This window comes from Planococcus citri, chromosome 2, assembly GCF_950023065.1.
Source record: "Planococcus citri chromosome 2, ihPlaCitr1.1, whole genome shotgun sequence".
Taxonomy (NCBI): Eukaryota; Metazoa; Arthropoda; class Insecta; order Hemiptera; family Pseudococcidae; genus Planococcus; species Planococcus citri.
The window spans coordinates 63,816,637-63,832,233 of NC_088678.1; the positions used below are offsets into that span (position 1 = coordinate 63,816,637).

Sequence of the window (15,597 nt, forward strand, 5' to 3'; positions counted from 1 at the left end):
TTGTCCTTTTAGTGTCCTTTTTTTTCAAAATGACTTTTTCAAATTTTCAATTTTTTCCGGAATTTTGAACTTGTAGAAAAGGGCTCATTTGTCGACTTTTTTAAAACTTGAATCACACATTTTTGTGAGCTTCTGCCCTCGCTTCGCTCGGGCTATTTGCTTTTCTTTTGCCACATAAGTGACTTATTCTTCAAAATTCAAATTCAAGAAATGTTCAAAGTTTGAATCAGAAAAATAAACTCTTCCTTCCTTATAGATTTTTTTTTTTACTTCTCAGCAAAACATGAAATTTTGAAAACTTTTTGCCTTGCTTCACTCGGGTTTGTTTGCTTTTCTTTTTCAAGTTTGAATTTTTTTCTTTTCTTTTTTTTTTGAATTGGGGTGTTGAATCATCATTTAAATTTTAAGATTTTGTAGCAATATATACGAGTAGGTAAATTATTACACAAAAAAACATAGTTTTCATACCTCTCAAAATATTGCATTTTCTAAAGCTTTTGCCCTTGCTTCGCTCAGGCCCGTTGGCTTTTCTTTTTCCAGTTTTTAATTTTCAAAAAAAATCACAATTCAAATTTTAAAATTTTGAAGCAAAACATCAATAATTTATCACACAAACAAACTTTGTTTTTGTACCTCTCGAATTCCAAAAGCTTTTGCCATCACATTATTGCTCATGCCCATTTGCTCTTCCTTTTTCATTTTCAATTTTTCAAAAGAAAAATCAGGTATTCGAATTGCAAAATTTTGAAGCAAAATAATATAAGTACTCGTACTTAGTAATTCATCACACAAGATAACAATCTTTTATATCTCCCAAAATACGTACCTTCTAATTTTTGAGAGCTTTCGTCCCTCCCCCTCTTGAAAAATCTCAAGTGTTCAAAAACTGTCCTGTTGAAAGTCCTGCTAAAATTCCTTTGGCTAAAAACTTAAATGAAAATTTTGAACCTCCCACCTTGAAAAAAAATTTTGACCCCCCCCCCTAATCTCAAGAAATTCCATAAGTGATCGAAAAATGACCTGCTGAAAGTCCTACTAAAAGTCCTTTTTAAGCCCTTTTTTTTTCATTTTGAAATTTTGTTAGACACCCTGTTGATGAAGTTTCTATCGTTCTTCAGATTTAAAAAAAAGACAAGTAGATAAGCTATGCTTTGGGATTTCAAAATCAAAACAAAAAAAAACAAACACCCAAGAAAATACCAAATGATAATCATAAATAATAATAATAATGATAAAAAATAAAAAAGGAACATATAGAAGTCGTTAAAAACTAAAGCCAACATTTCGCAAGACGGAGGATTTGGTCTTAAGATTCGATAGCTTTATCCTGCTCCAAGGTGGTGATTTCCATGGGTGACAAAGTAGATGGTGACCAAACTTGAGACACAGACGAATGTGAAGAATCAGGAACAGCAGATTCTCCCGAATGCTCGGAAGTAATAGTATTAGCATCGTTACGCGTATGAGTTCGCATATGCCTGGTGATCATGTCTCGACGACAAGCGGCGTAAGGGCATTGCGGACACTTGTAGGGTTTCTCCCCAGTATGGGTTCTCTGGTGGGTGGATAGATGATCGGATCTAGAGAAGACTTGACCACATACCTTACACGTGTATGGTTTGATGCCAGTGTGCAGACGCATGTGCCTTGTCAGCATATCGCTCCTGGCGAATGACCGTTTGCAGACCTCACAAAGGTACGATTTGGCGGATGAGTCGCTGGACTGAGAGCTGCTTTTGTGACGCGATGCTATGTGTTTAGCTAAGCGATCCTGTATGCTGAACATTTGGCCACAAACTGGGCAAACGTAGGCGACGTCCGAGCCTGGAGGCATTTCCTCGACGACTGGGGATACCTCTAGATTGTACCTGATGGCCATTGATTCTTTGGTAGTAGGTGAGGCAACGTCGCCTTTCACCATAGGAATAGAAAACGGATTAGGCAGCAGCTCAGCACTCGGTATGCTGTGTGCTCGATTTCTAGCCCCTTTGGTTGATAAGTCGAGTGGAGATTCCTGTGGTGAAGTTGGTTCTGTTTTAATATGTGGTTGTTTCTGTAATGTGTAAGGTTGTGGCTGAGATATTGGTCTACGTCTGTTGCGGTGACGTTTCTCAGATGGTTTGGTTCTCTCAGTTTTGGCCTCTTCCAGCCACAGAGGCAGATCGGAATCCAAATGACTATGTTGGCGAAAGAACTGCGGAAAATATTTTGTTTGTAAATAATGCTCGAAGCTGTATACCTGAGCAGCAATTGGAGAAACTGGCGTTGAAGATGATATCGGTGAGACTGGGTAAAAATGCGGATGATGAGGTACACTGTGCTTGGAATCACATTGAATAACACGTTTCTTGGAATTACAGAGATCTTCATGTTTGAATATTTGCAAAGGGCTCAGATTAATCTTTGGCGAATCAGCATTCGAGCTGTGGGATGACTTATTGGATGAAGACGACTGACTGAACTCGTCTTCAATTTCTTCCTCGACTGATGGCGAACCATACCTGGCCAATCTTTCCTGATCACTGCTATCAAAACGAAACCCTTGACCAACCAGTGGTATCAGTTCTTTTATCATCTCTTCCGTATTTTCTGTGTGCTGCTGATAACCACTTGACATGTGTTTGGATGCCTTCACTCTCGGATGTGTCTCATTTTCCCTATCATCGTCATATTCGTCGCTGAAGAATTTGCGATTGTTATTGTTGTTGTAGTGTTTGAAATTGTTGTTGAATAGAGCTAATTCGGCGCTGGTCACTTGCGTATTAAGCTGGTCGACGACTTGATTCAGACGTTTGCGTTTTCTTTGCTTCAAGCCACGACTGCTGCGATTGTTTATAATTAAAAATTGGTTATTATGTATCGTATATGGACCGCGCTGCAAAAACGTACTGTCTGTCGATGAGTCTACTTGAGCTTCGGCCATTGTCATTGGTATTCGTTGGGTGGTAGATGATGTGGTCACCAGATGACCTTTCAACTAAACGATTTGGCTACTTCTACACCTTGCAAACTGCAAAGACAGGTTACTGGCGCAACTTTGTCGATTCATGAAGTACGAGTATGATGTTTTATACACGCCATGAGTGAAAAAATTGAATAAGATTGTAAACCTAGTCTTCTGTTTGAATTTTTCAAAACGATTGATTATTCCGAAGGTATGGTTCTACCTGAAACACAGAAAAACAAACAAACTGGTAAATTCTCAAGTTCTATTAAGAGTCATCAGATATGTGTACTTTAAACACAATGTACATTAAGTATATATCAAATTTTTATAAAATATCACCAAATTGAAATATGTATCACATTCTAATTAGGTATACTCGAGGCAGACCTTACAATTGGCAAAAGTGCAAATCAGTAGACACAAAAAGTACAATTTTCATCAGAATCGACAAAGTATTGAAGCTAGGTAACAAAATTAAGACCATCACTACCTCTCAAATGCGAGAAAAATGAACGTTTGTATTGCGCAGATAATTTTTTAGAAGACTGGTAATTTTGTAATAAAGATTTTTTTTTCACCAGATATCCGAACTGTCTCAAGTTAAACTCTTTCTTCAGTTTCTTCCACCTCCTCTCAAAAAACAAAAACAAATTTCCAATTGTAAAAATTGTTCAAAAATTGATAAAATTTGGAAGGATACTTTCAAAAGGCTACCTAATCATGCATAATTTGTAAAAAAAAAAAAATAAAAAAAATTGGCGAAGAGGTGCAATTTTAAATTATGCAATAAAGAGTCCTGGAATTTTTTTTTTGGCAATAGCACAGGTCGACGAAGAATCACAAAATACTATTAGTTGGGATCGAACCATTTTTTCCCAATTCGTCGACTTTTTTTTGGTGATCCACGCTGAGGATACCTAATTGCTCAATGCTCATTCTTGAATCGCAGGCAAGAAACAACTCCAAATGGCTAGTTCAATGGTCTAATCCCCTTTTTCGAAATTAAAATGACTAAATTTTGCTCTCCTCAACCTCCCTCCAAGAATTTTATCCAGCCACGCCTTCAACTCGCATATTTTTCGAATGAATAAAAATGATAGGTCATTTTACATAGACAAAGATTTTGTTCTGATTTTGAAAGGATGAGCATTTGCAAAGCCTCCCGCACGTGCTGCTATTGATTACACAAAGATACAGTCAAAGGTACTCGCGTGGACGAAAGGGTTGTACCATGAGGGAGATTTGCGAAACTAGACAGGTACTCGACCATTCCTCGTGTGCGATCGCCCACCCATCGCGTGAATAAGTTAGGTACGTCTACACGTAGGTATTTGAAGGTACGAGCGACGAGGCGTCTTTATTAATAATACATTTCTATCGGATAACTTGTTTTCGAAAGGTATAAAAAGGGACCTCTAAATTTTAATCATGACTGAAAGAATGTCAATCTTGGAATAAACAATCTTCAAAATGTGATTGGGAAATTTTTTATGTAGGTATCTATGCAAAATATTCAACACTTTTGATAAATAAAATCAATTAGAAAATTATATTTTTAGTCACCCACACATGAAAAAACCATCTTCGCAAGGATTAAAAAAAAACTGCCACACAATCAGAAAAAAAGAAGGAACTTGATGCGTATCATTCTTGCAAGAAAAACGCCCCCCTTCCTCCTGAAATATAGAAACAAAAAAAACTAGAAAACAAGATAAGAAAATTAACATAGCGTTTGGAATTGAGAGTTTAGAAATTCTTGAGCATTTTTCTAATTTTCCATTATTTTTTGTCGCGTTATTTGTGTTAATTTTGAAATTTTGACTAGAGTTCAAAATAACAGACGATGCTGTGCGATGAGTCAGTTCTTTCAAAATATGAGCTTTTCAGCTTGCAAATAATCTGTTGAAGACTTCAGCTTAGCGTAAAAGTGATAATAATTGATTCGGGGGGGGGGGGGTGGATGAGCTGCTTTTGTCATTTTCAAAAATTCGTCAAAAATCAAAAAATAAAACTTCGTCAACTCGTATTATTGATTTCAAATGACATGTTCTTTCAGTGAGTCAGATTTTATATGTAGCTCAATTGGAGCCGTTAAACGACAAAATTTCCTTCGTTTAGGTTAAATTTAATATGTACCTAGGTACTGAATGTCTACGAAATAATTTTTTTCAGTTTTGTTTCAATTCATAAAAATTTAGGTGGATTGGTACATTATAAAATTGAAAAACAAATAGGTAAATAATTATGTATGTACTTCCCAAGAACGACACATTTGAGTTTCTCTCATCAAGATGGAAAATTGAACTCATTCGTAAGTTGATGGGTCTTTTCAACTTCAATTACTTTTTTTCCAAGACAAATTGAGAAGAATCGTACCTACCTATATAATTTAAGAAGGTTGAATTTCCAAATAATTTCTCATTTGAACCCTTGAATAATTTTTCCCCAATCATATCTGCAAATACCTTTTTTGGAAAAATTCAAATCTAAAACAGCTTCAGACTACTTCCTCTCATATGATGAATTTTCATTGTCCAAGAATTTAATTCTTTGAAAAGTTGAAATTTTCTCAATCTAAACACTGAAGTAGCTTTTGTTACGACAGCTGTAATTTCATATTTCAGAACAATTTTTGAAACAATTGAATAAAATTCCCCTGTGGGTAGTTCTACCCACTTATCTTATTGCTTCTTTTTATTCAAAACGTTAAAAGTTTATTATTTTTGGTGAGGGAAGGTAGAGAGGTGTAAGAAATACATAAAAATTATGAAAAACATTACTTGGAAAAAAGGAAAAAATGTTCACCGGAAAAATCAAGATCTGAAGCATCTCTACTTTGTTTGTTTGAATCTTTCATTCCTCAGCCCTCTGAAGCAAACGAATGGGTATTATAAATGCATTTAATTTTTTTTTGCTGACAATGAGACTACAAATTTCGCAGGAATAAAATGTAAGTTTTGTACCATTACTCGTTCACAGATGTTATCAAAATATAAACTACGTACTTCATTTGGTACACAAAGATTTGTAAATTCAAATTCTCGCTCGGAAAATAGGCTACGCAAATCGTCTTTGAAAAAATGCACAAGGTTAAATTCTAAAAAAAAAATCCTTCAATTTTACGTGAATGAAAAAACCACTAGCGTTTTCACAGTGGAAATAAATTTTCCAAAAAATCATGAAAAAGAAAGACACGACTGTCTAAAATCTGAAGTGCCTACCTACCTATAAGCAAATTGAAAAAAAGGACGTGTTTAAAATTATTCCCAAATCGTATCACGAATACAAATGCACTTCATATTTTTAAAATTTTTAAACACTTACCACAAGGTGGAAATTGAATATGATGAGAGAAAAAAATTGTTCGAGCAAAATTTCACTGTGAGATAAACAACGAATGATTCGCGAAACCAAACACACGTTCGAAAAAAAAATAAAAATCGATTTAAAAACAATAATGTAAAAAAAATCAACTTTTGATAAGCAACAAGTTAAACAAGTGTTGAGTCGCGATCGTGGTACTAAATAAAACTGAGTATTGGAATTGCAACGTGTTGCACCGACGCCCCAACCGAACACCAAAATTAAGGGGGTGATTTTGAAGGGGGCGAATCAAAAGGGAGATTTAAAGGGCGGAGTCTGCAAACAGTGTGTTTTAACTACACAATTACGCATAGGTACATGTAAACAGACTTACTAATGTGCTTTATTATTTTCAATTATTTGTATTCTATTTTTGTTTTGTTGCTATATTTGTAATCAAATGTGCAGGTAGCAGAAGTTTTAGGTTACAAAAAAAAATTATGGAATAGTTTGAGATGATTAAAATAATTGATTTTAATTTATACAAGTTTTTATTATGCCGAGTTGAGCAATCACTAATCCAAAGCAGACTTGAATTTATAGATTCCAGATTATACATAATCAAACTTATGCTTGAAATATTTCAAATTCGTATAAATCTTGAATTCGGTGCTTGATTCGAGAGAACCGATGATGCATAAATTGGATCCCAATTAACAAAATGAGAAAGAAATTTTTTAAAATCCTGTTTATTATTTTCAACGCTCTGGAGGCTTCAAAATAACCAAAATTGGAGAGAAATCTGCAGCAATAATAATTCAAAGCTCGATCGTTTACATTTCCTCTCCGTTTCAAAATATTTTCCAAGTTTTAACAAATTCGACGAAACATGGAAAAATGGTCTCCATCGTTCGAGATGGAGTCGACTCTAGCATGATTGATTTAGGATAAATCGAGAAAAAAAATGTTTCGAGGATCTTGAGCAATTAATTCTGTTGGTCCTTCATCCTGGGTTTAAAGTGTCCCTGGAAGGAAAATGTGATGTGGGCTCTCAAAGAGTGGAAATTTTCGAAAAATTGTGTTTTTCGTTCTCTTAAGGTTGCGGTTAAATTCGTGTTTTGAAAATATTTTCTTCTCGAATATTGCTCCTAAATTAAACTAAAACATGAAAAGATACAATTTTTCAAGCTGGAAAAATATAGTAGAATGGTAGATAGAATGCAGTGGTGCCAATTTTGTAGCTACCTATGTACTACTTACCATTAGCAATTTTAAAAACTCAAAATACTTCTTTTTTAAAGAATTGGAAATATTGAACATAAAAAGGTTGGCACCACTGCGTTCTAAAATGTTCCCTCAGTTTCAGAAATTATATCTTTTTTCGATGGAATGTGTTCAAAATTCAAAATTATTGGCCAAAAGTAAACGAAGTGATCTTGGACCATGACCTTTTAAGAATGTGTTTTCTTTCAGAACTCATATCTTTTCTCCCCAGGGAGAGTTCCGAGGCTAGAAATTTTTCTGGGTGACCAACACAGAATGAAGGTATTTTTTACCGAATTTTCTCAAAATCTGCCAAAGTCCCCCCCCTCTCCCACTCGATTTATATTAATATTTTTTTCGAAGTGCCAAAATGAATTACCCAGGTTGCCAGGTTGTATTCTTGAGGCAATGTTCTTTGTGCGCGGATTGAGTATGTACTACACAGTACACATAGGTAGGTACATTGTCGGTAACCTGCATATTGGTGCGTACAAATACATATTAATGTCTGCAAACAATTACATACGAGAGAATTTTGAAATTACACGAAGGGCTTTTTAAAGTACGCGTCGGAGATGCAATACCTATACACCCTTAACTCGACAGAAGTTGACAGTCGGCTAATGTGCATCGTCGCGTCGTCGGTCGATATCCCATACGTGGAACTATTGTTAAGACGCACAAACAATGAATTACAGCTACAGCGTTCGCGAGAGGACTCCCTTAATTTTTTTTCATCTAGCAAGTACCCTGTTTACCGAGTTTAGTTTTTACTTGCGGGTTCAACCCCCCTAACGACGGAGCGGCGTGGGAAAGTCCGTCAATGTCCCACCTGGCTTAACGTTCCGTTACCTGACACGAGAGCGAAAAGGTCCCGTGTGGGAATCCGCGTCGCCTTTTTAGATCCGGTACCAGGACGCAGAGATTTCCGAATGCAAAAGACATTAGAAGAGAGACGTTTATTACTCGTATCTTTTCAATCGCTTTTAACGGACTTGCTAAATTGTATCGTGGTATTCGTAGATGGGTCGGTTGCCACAGAACATCCTTTTGTTGGAATCAAAATATCCCCCTTGAATTTCTCGCCCTCGGTACTCTCCCCGGTTGTGTATGTTTCTTATTTTCGATGGCCATCTATCTAAAGGTCATGGATGCATCACGATGCCTTCTTTTGCTCGTAATGCATTTGGAAAGTTTCCGTTATAGCAAGGAGCAAATCGTCATACGTACTCTCGCACTTGTGGTGGTGCAGATTATATGTAAGTGTACCTGGGGTATACCAAGTTGTAGTTGGTAGCATAGGAAAAAACATTGGTATGTACTCGGTGGACTTTTTTTTTCGCTCATGTTTTCATTTTTTACTCCCTAAAGCTGTTACCTATAGGGTGAAAAAATCAAGTTGAAAAATTTTCATCCTACTCAGTAGATGATGAGCGCCTCAATTTTACAAAATATGAAAAAATCGAAGTAGGTATCGGACAAAATTTTCAAAATTGAAAACAATAATATTAACGCAGGAATTGAGATCGAAAAAATTGACAATTTTATTTTCTTTATTTTTTGTTTTTTTTTCAAACTTTTGGAGCTACTAAACATATAGGGAAACCAACGGGTTTGGCGATGATCTGAGGAGGTTTCTTTTTCTTGAAAAAAGAAGTTATGTACTTCAAGTATTTATGAGGTTTTTGACTAGAAATGAAATTTCTTTAAAAGTTTTATGCAGACTTGAATTTTTTTATTCCTTTTTTGGGGTTTTCAGCTCTGGAAGCTGCTATATAAAGGGACCAACATTGTTGGGGAGGGGGGTAGGGGGATGGTCGGTGAAGAGGTGTTTTGAGAAAAGAAAATTTAATTAATTTTATTTTTTATAGTTTTTGCGCGCATTGTGTTCACTTTTTCATGGTAGTAGTTTCAACTTATAGCCAATCAGCGAACAGTATTTCAATAAATAGCCAATCAGCGAATAGAATTTCAATAAAGCCAATTAGAAATTAGGATTTTATTTATAATGCTTAGCAATATTTTGGCGCCAAATTCGAAGAAGTAACCAGCAGTTGTTTGCGTCCGTGATGATGAGAAATTTTGGCACTGTATCCATCAGGAATTTCTATACGCAATTTTCAAATGGCAATAAATTTATGAATTTTCAGTTTGTAGCGAATCTACAAACAGTATTTCGATGTAAAGGCAATCAGCAATTTTATTACCGTTTATCAAAACCAAAGGGACTGATTTGGAATTCAATTTTTAATATTTTTTTTATTCATGTACGAATGATTTTATTTAGTTGAATGTTCTAATTTACGAGAAATATATTTGACTTCATTTTAATAAAAGTAGTGGCTAGTGAGTCAAGGTATATTCTACTTTATAAATTATTCAAAAAAATCGAGAAATGAAAAATCAGCTTCATACTTCAAGTTGATATTCAAAAGCAAACTTATCAACCAATGCACCAATCAACCAATATGCTGGAAGCATATCCAAAAACTATCTTGCAATCAGCTGCAGCTGATGGCTTGTTTTTTCTCGTATCTTTTAGTCTTCATAGGATATGATTTAGGTACCCAACTTGAATCGGAGGACTGGGAAAAAATTTTTCTTGAAAAGATGATTGTTTAGAAATATTTTGACTCAGAAATGGACCATACCCAAGTGGATAAATTTAATTTTTTAATTTTTTTCGCAACTTGAGGGCTGATGTACTTTTTATTGTGAGATTGAAATTTTTCACCTCTTACCTTCTGAAATTGTTACCTTGGATGAAATAAAAAATTCCGTATATTTTTTATTTTTTTCCTCTTTTAGAGAATACTTAAAAGTCCTGTCAAAAGCCTCTAAAGTTGGAGAAGAATGAAAAAATTGAAAAATTAATCTACCCCAGAAATTCTTCATTTCTTGTAAAAAATTTTCGAAATGACTTCGTTTTAAAGAAAAAACCTCCCTTGATCCCGCCAAAAAAGTTGGTTAGAAGCTTCCAAAAATTGAAAGAAATGATGAAAATCTAAGGAAATGTACCTAAAATTGGTATTTTTATTTAAAATCTCGATCTCTTTTGTCAAAATACTTTTCAATGAACCTCATTTTACCAACAAAAAAAAGTTCCTTGGTCCATATTTAATTTTGGATCACCCTACTCAAGTTATGGCTCTGGTTTAGTATCTTAGAAAACTATAAAACTTGAAAAATCATGATATAGATCTACCAATTGTGGACCTATTACTTAATCGATCTTTCAGCGTATTTATTTCCAAAAAAGATCGAATTCCATATTTCATCATTCTAGGAGCGGGGGCCGAACCTATTGATGAACGGTGCTTTTCTGATGAAGATGTATCAAATCCCAGGATTAAAAAGTGTAAAAACGTAAACATTTTTATTTTTCAATTTTTTTCATTTTTGAGATCAGGTAAACTGTCGAATGTTGATCCTCTTTTTAACATCGAATAAGATGGCATAGCATATGTTTTCGAATGTTTTTCTGTGACACATCTTATTGGGTGATCTTTCAACTACCGCTTTACATTATTTCCGTGGTTAAAACGTGATTTGAGTTGCTTACTATGCAGAAAATGAATAGTACAGTATAATTACACCTCTTGAAATCAATTTTTGATGTGTTTTTATATGTATTGAGAAGGGTCCTAACGAAGTGTTTTCGGACAGTTTTGAAATGTTTTCTTTGGAGGTGCTGTTTGCGGGACACATAATTCTCAGGTGATGAAAAGTGACAAAATTGTCGAGATTTCGATGTTTCTTTAATTTTTGTGTAGAGATGACTTTTTTTCTGTTTTGTAATCTTGGAGTGTGCCTCATGATGAAATCACCAGATCTTCAATTTGGGTTCACTGCAACTATAAGAACACTAGTGAAATGTGCGAAATTTTACCAGACGCAAACAGGAACCCTGTCGATATAAAACATAAACAAAGTAATTAATCCCACCGTTTTGGATTATTCATTAATTTTCCAACTTGTCGATTGGAAAATTGAGCGATCGTGCGAAAAAACTACGGACACTTGGTTAGTGTAATTATTGAAATCATGTCGTGCCAGTACTGTGCGTGTAGTTTATACCTCTACCTAGTGCTACTTACCTGTGTGCATATCGAACTGACTGCGAAGCAAACAAAACCCAAATGAAAGGTGAAAAAAATCCACCGCAAGTACTCGATCGAGACCATCGAGAGACGACAATGCAATACTACATATGAATGGTACGCGACGTTATTGCGTGCTAAATTTGAAAAGCTTCAAAGATGTAAATAGTTCCCACTATGACGTCTTCGAGATCCCGTTTCACATCGGACCCTTTTTCAAATAAACAATAATCAGGTCAGATTGTTCAACACCCCATTTTTATGTGGTGTTCTTACTTCCGAATTCCACTTGGTTCTTAACGCGTCTTCCTTGTTCCGGAATTTCAGCAGCTAAAGCATGAAGGCCTCGTTAGCTGTACCTAGACCTACTATCTGTAAATCTTTTGAATGGGATTATACTGACAGGTGTTCCAATCTAAACGTACACATTATGTGGGTAGTGGTTAGTGGTGAAATCGAATGTGCACTCGGGAGTAAAATCATCTTTTAACCTATAACGTGGGGCGTTGTTATACAAACACCGGCATGACTTTATTAAACGCAAAAATTGACAAAAAAAATGTTTCCAAGTGATTTATTAAAAACTGTAAGGATTTATTCCTGATCGGGTTGCAACAATGTAGCCCAGTTACCAAATTTTTTAATTGAGGCGACTTCCTTTGAATTCTATGTGGGTATCTTAGATGAAGACTGAAGAAAGCGATCAAACTTTCGTCTTAGTATCAAAGAAAAAACATATGAATATTACCTTACCTTAGTTGTAAATGAGACGTCTTCGAAGTATCTCGATAAAAAAATTATTGTGTTCCTGATCGGGACGCGACAACGTAGGTACAGTTCCCAACTTTTTTAATTGAGGAGAGTCCCTTTTGAATTCCATATATGTGGGTTCTTACATGAAGGCTGAAAAATGCGATCAAACTTTCGTCTTAGTTTCAAAGAAAAAACATGTGAATATTACCTTACCTTAGTTGTAAAACTTGTAAATGAGACGTCTTCGAAATACGCGGTGTCATGTGGGAAATCTTCGTTTTAATTCTAGGTGACAAAATTGTATGGAATATTTTCGTATCTTTGGAAATGAGCATAATTATTTTATGGAAATTAAGGGAATCCTTATGTCCTAAAGTGAGTGATGATTCAAATTATACATATAAATAGGTATTTATATTTTTTCAAACATCACAACCCAATTTTTCAGTCTGGTTTCTTGCAAGAAAATTCTTGAAATCTTGCCGCTGAATTACTCTGGGGTATGGAAGGGCTGAAATAATTATTGGGGTGATGAATTGCCATGCGAACTTTTCTGTAGCTGCAAAATTTGAAGCAGCCATGCTAGATTTGAAGTTGAATGAAGTTTCGGGAATTATTGATTTACTTGAACAGTCACCTAGTTTCCTTCAATGAAAATCAAACAGATGGAAAAGTTGAGTTTTCAAAGTTCTATTCACTTTTGCTTCAATTACTTGTAGGTATTTATTTGTGATTTCGAATGAGCATAATTATGAAAAAACATTAATAGTCTAAAATAATATAATACGTATAACATAATACAAAAAATTAATTTAAAATTGCAGTCAATTGCAGTAGTAAAGACAGATGTTTTGATGAACTACTTCCAGTTTTATTAGTTTTCGTTTGAATCAAATTTCATTCAAATGTCATGATGTGGCAACCGCTGACCAAACACACTGCTGCCAGGGTCTTTCCAATTCATCCATACCAGGGTGGTCATAAAATATGTATGACTAAAAAAAAATCGCGATTTCTTCTGCTCCCAGCCCTGAAAGTGGTGACCTCTGGTGAGAAAATAATTCTTTTATTTTTTCCATTTTGAAAAACTCAAGCTGGAGTGGACCTCTCAATTTTCATAAATCTGAAGAAAAAAAATCCTACACTTCAAAGCAAAATTTTCAAAATTCAAAAATTTCAAGTTCTAACACTTTTAAATAGTTTCATTCGAGTGAAATGAATTCTTATAAAGATATTGACCCCGCATCCCTAAAAAACCAATTCAGTCCCCAAAGAATAGCTGAAATTCGTATTTTACATTCAATTTCAGCTGTTTTAGGAGGTCAACTTGGTTTTCAATGGAGGGGGCTAAAATCGATTGTCATGAGAGTTTATTCTACTCAAAAGAAACTTTTTAGAAATAACAGAACTGGAAATTTTGGAAATTGAGGGACCCACCGCAGCCCGAGTTTTTCGAAAATGGAAAAAATGAAAAATCGGGAATCATCTTCTCACCTAGGGTTACCACTTCGGAGGTTGGGAGGGAGGAAAATCCCAATTTCTAAAATATGGACCGCCCTAACCCACGCTATTTTCCAAGTACACACCAAGTAATTGTATCAGTTATTGTAGGTGGTCCGGTATGTCCATAGACTCTGATACTCTTAGAATTGTGTATGTAGAACATTTTAGTTTCTCTGCTTTCTGCAAATACTCTCTATCTGGAAAGATGAACGCTGAAACAAGAGTACTCGCCAAGACAGCCATAGCAATTTTTTTCATTACCTTACCTAGTTAACTCTAGCAAAACTGGGGGGAAAAGTCACAGTTCACATCTTACAGTATCAAAATGAAAATTAATTGTTTTGGCCAAGACAGCCATATTAATTTTTCCTATTACGCGGTTATAGCTTAACCTTATTAAGGAAAATAAGGTTCGAGTGGATTTGGATTAATTTCCTTATTGTTGAATATGTTTGTATCCAGGCACTGCATACACGCTGCATTCTGAACATATTGTTTCAGCGATGGAATATCTAACACTTGAAACATAGATCATCAAGTTGACCTCCATATCTTTTGAATATAAAGGAGCAAGCATTTACCTATATGCGATATGTATCGTGAGATTATTTTCGTCCAAAGATGCATTTTTAAGCTTTTCGGCAGTCTAAGCTAGTCGATTCCCTTTCATACTCTAATTCAAGGATTAGGTATATTGTTAGAATCATTTTTATACAGTTTTTAGTAAATCAATACTCTCATATCCAATCCAATGTGGAAGTGATGATTCAAACAAGCGAATACTTCAAAGCAGTGTACATGCACGATTGCACATTGAGGTAAGGCAATAATAGTGAAATTAAGTTTGGTGAGTGTCAATATGACAGATGAGTTGTTTTTCGAGGAGCATATTTTGTAAGATGAAAAAAGGATCATTCTTTCAATCATGCAGAGCCTTCAATTTTTGAAAAATAGCAAAAATCAATTAGACATTGCTAAAGTCATAAAAATTGCCAAAAATCTCCCAAATAAAATTTACATTTTTTTCTTCATTTGTTAGACCCAGAAATAGTGACCCTTTTTTTGTGGAAGGGAGAATCTATGGTTTCAGAATTTTTTTTTCAATTCCTTTTTTTTTTGTCAATTACCTACTCAAAATTGGAAAAAATTTCAAAACAATGATTCTTTTCCAACAAAATTCATCATTTCTAGTCTTACTGTAAAAGAAAAAACGTAAAAAATTTAATTTGACCATTTTTGGCATTTTTCAATTTTTTAATAAAAAGTCCGATAAAAACGTTACTACATACTTTCATCAAGTTGGATTTCCGTAATGTAATAATGGTATAACAATCAGTTTTCTTTCGTTGTTTTTTCGCTGGATCGAACTAAGTATGTGCTTGCTGCCGTTGCATCTGTTATGAAATTACGTTTTTCCATGTTACCTTACATTTATTTTTGGCATTTTTTGAAAATTTTAAAGCTTTTGCGTGATAAGTAGGTAGATATAAATCTATTGATATGATCTTCTTTCAATTTTAATATTGTACCAGAAGGATAACTTTTACATTGTATTTGAACTTGCAAAATTCAATTTCGTCATTTTTGATCCACCTTAATGCGCACATTCAATTTTGGTGATTCGAATAGGTGTTTTCAATTGGTCAACTTCGAATCCCTCATTAAAATTCATGGAAACAAACTCACTCATTTTATTATTATATTTTCGAAACTAAACAAACTTTTTCA

At 34.6% G+C, this 15,597-nt stretch overlaps 2 protein-coding genes across 6 annotated transcripts in view; one reads left to right on the top strand and one right to left on the bottom strand.

Annotated features, from left to right (window-relative positions):
* Positions 1-15,597, top strand: part of LOC135837009 (insulin receptor-like) — a 438,237-nt gene that overhangs the window by 206,583 nt on the left and 216,057 nt on the right. The window lies entirely within an intron of this gene.
* On the bottom strand, positions 1,253-6,459 carry LOC135837007 (Kruppel-like factor 3). Its single transcript, XM_065352120.1, has 2 exons — positions 6,272-6,459; positions 1,253-3,167 (listed from the first exon to the last, which is right to left on the bottom strand). The coding sequence occupies exon 2, from the start codon at positions 2,927-2,929 to the stop codon at positions 1,307-1,309; it is 1,623 nt and encodes a 540-aa protein (XP_065208192.1). The 5' UTR covers positions 2,930-3,167; positions 6,272-6,459; the 3' UTR covers positions 1,253-1,306.